General features: G+C 39.7%; 1 protein-coding gene and 1 pseudogene across 1 annotated transcript; one reads left to right on the forward strand and one right to left on the reverse strand.

Annotated features, from left to right (window-relative positions):
* Positions 1-849: 849 nt before the first annotated feature.
* Positions 850-1,782, reverse strand: LOC118836217 (olfactory receptor 14A16-like). The gene has a single exon (XM_036743563.1). It carries the CDS (start codon positions 1,780-1,782, stop codon positions 850-852), a length of 933 nt encoding a protein of 310 aa, XP_036599458.1.
* A 6,157-nt stretch (positions 1,783-7,939) lies between these two features.
* Positions 7,940-8,281, forward strand: LOC118840202 (annotated as a pseudogene).
* The last annotated feature ends 446 nt before the right edge of the window (positions 8,282-8,727 follow it).

Genomic DNA, 8,727 nt, shown 5'->3' on the forward strand with positions numbered 1-8,727 from the left:
AAACAACTCTGTCCTCTCTTTTTATACAATCTTTAGACATCATCAAACCTCATCCGAGGGACCACAACTTAGGTGCCTACTATTGGCTCTGGTCTTAGCAACTCCCCTTAGGGCCCTGGGGTCTTCCTGCCTCTCTCAAAATAGCAAACTAGTTTGCTAACCAGCCTGGGGCTTTGTACCTAGTAGTAAAAGGGCATGGGCCTGGGGTTTAGAACCTAGTAAGAGTCAATCAAAGACAATTGATTTAGCATTTTAAAACAGTAAAGAAAAGTCCCAACTTAATATTACTAGTGAATGCTGAAAATTGTTTTGAAATATAATTGGGGACAATAAAATACGAAATAAAAAAAATGGCCAAAACAGAAAGATTTTGAAGGGGCATAGGGTGCAATTCCTTAAAAATTGGAATTGAGCAAATGGAAACTTATGACTCTAACATTCATTCCACTCCTGGATCTGCTACTGAACTTCCAAACTTGAACTTAGTGGAAGACCATTCCACTAAATGGGTATGTTCTGTCCCACCCAAACTTTGTAGCTCTCATTTCTGTGTTGTCTTGTCCCACTGGAATGTAAGCTTCATGAGGGGCAGGCAGTGGCTAGTTTTGTTTTTGTTTGGTTTTGTTTTTGCATTCCCAGTGCTTAGCACTGCACCTTGTAGGCAGTAAATATTTAACAAGTGCTTGTTACCTTGCTATAGTTCAGTTGGATAATATAGCAAATATTCTGGTGAATAAACAGCTGAATGGTATCACTAAGCATTTTTCCAATTATCTCATTTGACTCACAATAATAAATTGGAAAATGAGATTAAAAGTAAGAAAAAATGACCTTTATGATGAAAATTTTCTATAAACAAGGAAGCTCCTGCCTCACCAGCTTTGTCAGAGCTGCCTTCATGTCCTTGTTCCTCAAACTGTAGATGGCAGGGTTTAGGGTGGGGGGCACCACAACATAGAACACAGACACCAACAGGTCAAGGACAGAAGGGGTGTCAGAGGTGGGTTTTACATGGGCAACAAAAGCAGTTGTGAAAAAAACAGTGGTCACAATGAGGTGAGGCAGGCATGTGAAGAATGCTTTGGACCTGCCTTCTGTGGATGGCATCCTTAGAACAGTGGAAAAGATGTGGACATAAGAGATAACAATATAGAAAAAACAGCCAAGCCCCAAAATTGTAGTTGTAACTGTGGTTCCAATTTCAGCAAAATTTGGCTGTGAACAGGAGAGTTTGAGTAAATGAGGGATCTCACAGAAGAATTGGCCAAGTACATTGGCTTTACAGAAAGGTACAGAGAAAGTGCTGACTGTGTGCATGATGCCAGAGAGGCTCCCATTGACCCAAGAAGCACGTGCCATCTGCACACAAGATCCTCTGCTCATGAGGGTCTCATAGTGCAGGGGCCGGCAAATAGCTGCATATCTATCATAGGACATCACTGTCAGCAGAATCAGCTCAGTACAGGCGAAAAAAACAATACAGTAAGTCTGGGTAGCACACTCAGGGAGAGAGATGGAGTTGCTGTGGGTCAGGGAGATGAGGATGGACTTAGGTACTGTGACAGAGATGTAGCAGAGGTCTATGAAAGACAAATGCCTCAGGAAGAAGTACATGGGAGTTTGAAGGCGTTGGTCGATGGTAGTGACAAGGATAATGAGGAGATTCCCCATCAGGGCTGCCAGATAAATCAGGGAGAAAAGCACAGCATGTAAAATCTGTAGTTCATAGACATCAGAGAAGCTCATGAGGAGGAAGCTCGTGATGATACTGTTATTGGCCATTGCCTTCCTGGAGACACAGAAGGAAAAATGGGAAAGGGTCAGGGAGATATTGAAGTATAACTTAGTGGGCTATGGGAATCATGGTATTTCTTTTTAAATTCATAGCACTGAAAGGGAGAACAGGATCCTGCATCATCTTTGATGACCTTTTCCATTCTTATGAGCTTCTGCTTGGATGCAGGAGTCAATCATTCTCTGAATCAACCCCTAGCTGAAGATGTGTACTGCCCACTACATGGCAGTGTTTGAATGGCCATGCCTCATTCTTCCCAGCCCAGTTCAGCTTCATTTCAGAAGCCCTTTTTGCAGAAAAGAGCGTTACACAAAATGGAGAAACCCTGCAGAGATCTGTCAGGTCAGATCTTTGACTGGAGAAGAAGAATGGAATAGCAGAGATGTTTTAAACTAGAGCAAAGTGGTCATTTCTCCAGAATATTAGGCTGCAAAAATAGAGCGATAGTGATTGTCCAGAGAAAGGTTTACAGTCTTGATAAGAGTCCATCTCCACAGCAATTTTTTCAGCTCTAGGCAGCACAATATTGTATAGGAAAGTCTAGAAAAAAACTAGAGGCTTTCTAGAGATTGATTACCATGAATTCAAAATAATTTTATATGCAATCAGAAATACTTAAATAGCACTTTCAAATTCAAAAAGCATATGAAATGGAGGAAAAGGTCTTTCCTTTCCTTTCCTTTCCTTTCCCTTTCCCTTTCCCTTTCCCTTTCCCTTTCCCTTTCCCTTTCCCTTTCCCTTTCCCTTTCCCTTTCCCTTTCCCTTTCCCTTTCCCTTTCCCTTTCCCTTTCCCTTTCCCTTTCCCTTTCCCTTTCCCTTTCCCTTTCCCTTTCCCCTTCCCTTCCCTTCCCTTCCCTTCCTTTCCCTTCCCTTCCTTTCCTTTCCTTTCCTTTCCTTTCCTTTTCTTTTCTTTTCTTTTTCTTCCTTTGTTCCTCCCTTCCTTCCTTTCTTTCTTTCTTTCTTCCTTTCTTTCTATTTCCCTCTTTCTTTCCTTCCTTACCTTCCTTCCTTCTTTTTCTTTCCTTCTTGCTATTTTACAAATATTTTCTTATTTGTTTCTTATAATCACTCTGTGAGGTGGGAGATATTCTCACCATTTTACTATTAACTATACTGAAGCAAACAGAATAAAAGTGACTTACCAGCATCCCAAAGCTAACAAGTGTCTGAAGGCAAATTTAAATTCAGATCTTCTTGATTTCAGGCCCAGTTGCCATCAACTGCCTCAGGTTTTTACTATGTATCAGGCGCTACTAAATGCTAAGTACTGCAAACATAAAAACATGCAGATAGCCATCTCAAGGAGCTCATTCTGTCGGGAGTAACCAGGGAAGAGATCATACACAGAACAAAGAGTTCTACTGCAGGCCACAAAGGTCTGAAAATTCTAACAGTGGAACAGTGAAGCCAACAGCAAGATGTAGGAGTCCTTAGGATTCACTAGCATGTCAGATATCAGTGCCTGCAGAGGGTAGAGGGACAGCAACCATGGCATGGCCCACTGGTTCTCCATTTCTCTGGAAGAATTGTATTTGATTATTCCCAGAACATAAAAGCAATATGAGTAATCATCCAAGCTTCCTGACTAGACAGTTCAGTGAGGGCTGGGCAGCCCCTAGGCTTATGGGAAGCCCATTTAGTACAGCATCTCATTTTATCCTCAAAAGTACCACGAGGAACATAGGGACATGGGGTGGGGTGGGGACAAAGGTCCATAAAAGACACTATAGAGATGAGGAGAGTGAGATTCAGCACAATTAAATGACTTACCCATAGTTATGTATCTATAAATGCAGGAGGGAGAATTTTAACTCAGGTCTTTCTTAATTCAAGCCCAGCAGTCACAGAAATCATAGGATTTCACAGTTGGAAAGGACACCAGAAGACATCCAATCCAAACCGCACAAGTCACCTAGTCTCTATTTGAACAATTCTACTGAGGGGCAACCTGCTACCTCCTGTGCAGCCTATTCCACTTTGATATAGCTCTAATTTGTAGAAAGGTTTTTGTGGCATCAAGTGACCCTTTGTAACACGGCCCCCCATTGCTTCAAGTCTTCCCCTGTGAGAGCCAAAAGAGCCAGTAAAATCCTTGTTTCGACTGACAACCTTTCAAAGACATGAACACAGTTCCCATCTCCTCACCCAGTACTTCTCCAGGCTGTACAGCCCTAGTTTCTTCAACTGATCTTCTTTTTCTATGGACTCAGAGTCTTTCATCTTCCTTATTTAACTCCTTTGTAATTTCTCCAGCTAATTAATCTCTTTCTAAAACCTGAGTACCCAGGAATGGACTTCAATGAAGCTCCAGGTGTGGTCTTACCAGGGTAGAGGCTATCATGGATGAAAGAACCTAAATGCCAAGTCACAGTTATTTGTGGTTCCTCTTCCTGCAGAATGGCATACTCTGTACTAATTCACCTGGAAGGAAAAAAGACATAGGGAGACCATTAGAACTGTACTCAAGAACCTAAAGCACCATCGTTGACTGTACTTCAGCATAGAGTTCAGAGAATTTTTATGCTGTAAATGACTGTTCATCATGGCACCCCAGGAACTACTGAATAAAACCTCTCCCTAAAGGGGTTCAAGGTACAGACTGGATGATAGAAAGAACAATTTTAATTTGGGAATGGATGCAGCAAGGTAGTCTATGTAGTCACTTGTAATTATATTTATATAATTATTACATTATATTTCTGTTTATGTGATTCTAATCTTTAAAGTCATTCATCTTCATGTTGCCCCATTAAGCTGAATTTGCACTAAATTCACAGTAGAGAAAGAAGCAGCTTCTTACTCCGGTTATAATAGGAGTGACTCACTTTACATTAAGTTTGTTTAACTTGGTAGAATAATTATTGGTACATAACAACTCATTAGCTATTTAAAAGGAAGGAGGAAGGCAAGAAATGGTTTCATATCTAACTTTTCAGTCAAAGGTGAGAATATTTAAAATCCAGATGGAGAAACTTTTAAAAATGGGTGTGTGTAAGAAAAGGAAATGTGATGGTTCTAGTCCTCTATGACTGAAATGTCTTTTCTAACAATATGCTTCGAGGATCACTGAGAGAATAGAAGAAATGATATAAAGGGGTTTGTTGTACCAAGTGAATGGAAGCTTCTTGAGGTCAAGGGGCATTTCATTTTGTCTTTGTATATCCAATACCTAGGATGTTGCCTGGCCATAGAGTACACCTTTAATAGTTGATTTTTGATTGATCAATGTGCCTTCCCCTAAAAATATTGTCTCCTCTATAAAATGTGAGTCCATTGAGTAGTGAATATTTAATCTTGTCTTTTTATCTCTATTTCTAATTGTCTTCCTAGTACAGAACCTGGCACATGAAAGTGCTTAAGAAATGGTTGTCAATTAATTCTCCTCTTATTATTTGACAAAGAAACCAAGGACTCAATTACAGTAGCAACCAAAAGGCTTTGGTAAAAATGTTATCCTATTCAAAAATTCAGAGCTGAGATGGAGGAGTGAGGAATAGCTTCAGAGGAGTGGAGAGGATCATTTGGATGGGATCATCAAGGAGGAAACATACCATACCTATCACAGAATATTGACTTGCCTTAAATCAGTGTGGAGGGGTCATGAGGGAGATATTTGACAATTCAGGAAATGGTTGTCTCTCTATGACTTCCTCACAGAGGAATAAACATTGCTATAATACTAAAATTCACTGCCAGACATCCCAATCTAGAAAGAGAGACATGCTACATATTTCTGCCACTGGAAAATATAATATAGCAGACCAATGGAAAACCAAATTTTATCAAGCAATTGAGAAACTAGAAAGTCCATCAGATAATAAAATAGCTCTGGAATGTTATCTGGGACCTGCAAAGACAATCAATCACAATCACATGCTACCCAAGGGGAGCCAATTGGGCCATCAAATGGATTATCATGCCATCCTCTGCCTTGTTGGGAGCACTCTCACAGTGGAGGGCTCAGTTCTGAAAGTAACATGAAAGTATGAATAATGATCACCTGGAGAGAATCCAAAGGAGGCACAAGGGAGGAATGACTGAAAGAGTTAGATAGGTTTAGCCTGGGGTAGGGCAGGGACACATTCAGGGGAGAGAAAGTTAACTATTTTCAAGTACTTTCACAGTTATGGTATGCTGGATAGATTGATTTTATTCTTCTTTGCCCTCAATGAAAGACTCAGGAACAATACATGGTTGTTAGAAAGAGGCAGGTATAGGTCTGATGAAAGGAAAAAAAAACACAACAGCAACAGCAGCAACAGCAAATCTTCATACAAATCAAATGTAGCTATCCACAGATGTAATGGGCTTCCTCTGGTATTCATAGATTCTTCCTCAATAGAAGTTTCCAAGCAAAGGTAGGCTGAATACCTACTTATTAGGGATATTGTGAAAAGGCATTCTTTGACCAATTGTTCTCTAAGACTTGCAGCTCTGATTTTCCAAAATTTTGAATTTTATAGGAAGGGTGCCCTCCAGATCCACTTTCTGAACCTTCCATCCAGCCCCATCACCATCTTGAAACTTCTTCTTCACTAGGTATCTACGTCTTTATAATTCCTTTGTTCCTTGTTCCACATAGAAACCCAACTTGCTGAACAAATTCATGTGAAGTTTTTAGCCACTTAATGTGTCAACACTATCAAAAATCCCATTTAGAAGGTAGGTACCTGAAGAACTCAAAATCACAGAACGTGAGAATGGAAAGGAACTTTAGCAGTTGTCCAGTTCAACATATATACCAAAGGAGTTCCTACTATAACATACTGCCGAAGTGGCTGTCCAGCCTCTTTTTGGAGGCCTTCATGGAAGAGAAGTTCAACATCTCTTGAGCCACTCTGCTCTACTTTGGGGAGCTTGGATTATTAGGAACTTCTTCCTGACATTCAGACTAAATTGGGCTGTCTCTCATTGCTCCTGGTTCTATCCTCTGCCACCAAAGAGAACAAGGCTGATTCTTCATACACAGAACAGTCCTTCAAATATTTCAACATAGGTTTTATTTCTTGTTTCCCCCACTGTCTCACTCCAAGTCCTCTCTTCTCCAGGACTGATATCTCCAGTTCCTTCAAATGAGCCATGCTTGAGGCAAGGATTCTTAGCCAAGGTCTGTGGACATTCAAAGGGACTGATGATAAATTTCATCAGGTCTGTAAACTTGGATGGAAAAAATCTTTATTTTCACTAGCCTCTAATTGAAATTTAGCATCTCCTTCTATAATTTAAAAACATTATTGCAAGAAGAGATCCAAACATTTTGCCATATTGCCAAGGGGTGCAAGACACAAAAATATTAAGTCCATGGATTAAAAAAAAGAAAAAAATATTTAATAATTATAGAATTCACTGCATTGAAAGAATTTGAGGAGAGACTTATTGATTATTTTCCCCAAATCATGCCCTATTTTCCTTTTACTATGGAAGCTTGAGACAACTGAGAGAGTTCATTGATACAATGGGTAAGAGTGCTGGGCTTAGAATCAGGATGAATTGAGTTCAAATTATAACATATGCATACAGTGTGTGTGTATGCATGTTTTTATCTGTGGGACCCTTGATAAGTCACTTAAGTCCTCTCAGTCTCAGTGACCTCACCTATACGACAGAGATAATATTAGCAACTGCCTCCCAGTGTTGTTGAAAGGATTAAATGAGATATTATGTGTGCTGTGTTTTGCAACCCTGAAGTGTTATAGAAATGCTAGCAATTGATATTATTAACTGTTTATTGTTGTAGTTATAATTATTTTACCAAGATGGTCATTCAGAGGACTCAGAGGCATATATACTTCACACAGCGCTGTGTTCAAGCATGCCCAAGCATCATCATTACTAAACATTTCTTTTCACAATTTGTGCTGAAAAGGTCAGATGGTAGAGATAGTGTTTCTTAGCAGATTGAGCACTGGCCTTGGAGGCAGACAGGGAAATTGAAAATTTGCCTCAGCCACTCACGAGGTGTCTGATGTAGAGCAAGGCACATAACCTTTCTGAACCTCCAGCTCCTCATTCATCATATGAGGATAATAATACCAGTAATGACTACTCAGGTGAGATAATGCATGGGAAGTGTTTTTTAAACATTAAATATAATAGACCAGAAACCGTTCTCCCGCTTTTCCCCCGCCTTGGCTGGCCGTAGCCATGGCGGGGAGTAATAGCGGTGCTGCTGCGGCGGCGGCGGCCGCGGCCGCCAACCTGAATGCGGTGAGGTAGACCATGGACGTTTTGCTTGAAATTTCAAGAATATTGAATACTGGCTTGGATATGGAAACACTCTCTATTTGTGTACGTCTATGTGAGCAAGGAATAAACCCAGAGGCCTTATCCTCTGTCATTAAAGAACTTCGAAAGGCCACAGAAGCACTAAAGGCTGCTGAAAATATGACAAGCTGACTTCATAGAGGGATCTCTTGATGAGATGAGCATCAAGATCTGGAAGATTAGAAGATTGCACACTGGAATGAAATTACTTTTTACAGCAATGTAAAATTAACAAACCATAGCTTTATACATAGTGGGAAGTAGCTTATTGAGATATTATCAGATTACTGTTTAGTTCACATCTTTATTTCTTTTAACAGTCCTAATGATTTACACATAATAGGCTGTTATTTATATATTCTTTATTTATAGCTTTGAAAGGTTTAATTTTATAACTCTGTCAAATATTGCACATTTGCTGTGCCTAGTGGAAACTATCAACACTGATGCAGTGGTTGTGACTTGTTGACATTTCCATTATAAACTCTAATTTTGAATTATTTATGTATAATAACTTCATGGTTTTACTTTTCACTGGGCTGGAAGAATGCAGAATTTCAGAGAGTGTGTCAGTTATTTAAATCCATTGTTTGTGCCAATTTTGTTTTGTACAAAAGCATGTTAATTTCTTGTAGTCTCTACTATTGTAACTAAAAGACTTAGTTTGT

Source organism: Trichosurus vulpecula, chromosome 2, assembly GCF_011100635.1.
Source record: "Trichosurus vulpecula isolate mTriVul1 chromosome 2, mTriVul1.pri, whole genome shotgun sequence".
Taxonomy (NCBI): Eukaryota; Metazoa; Chordata; class Mammalia; order Diprotodontia; family Phalangeridae; genus Trichosurus; species Trichosurus vulpecula.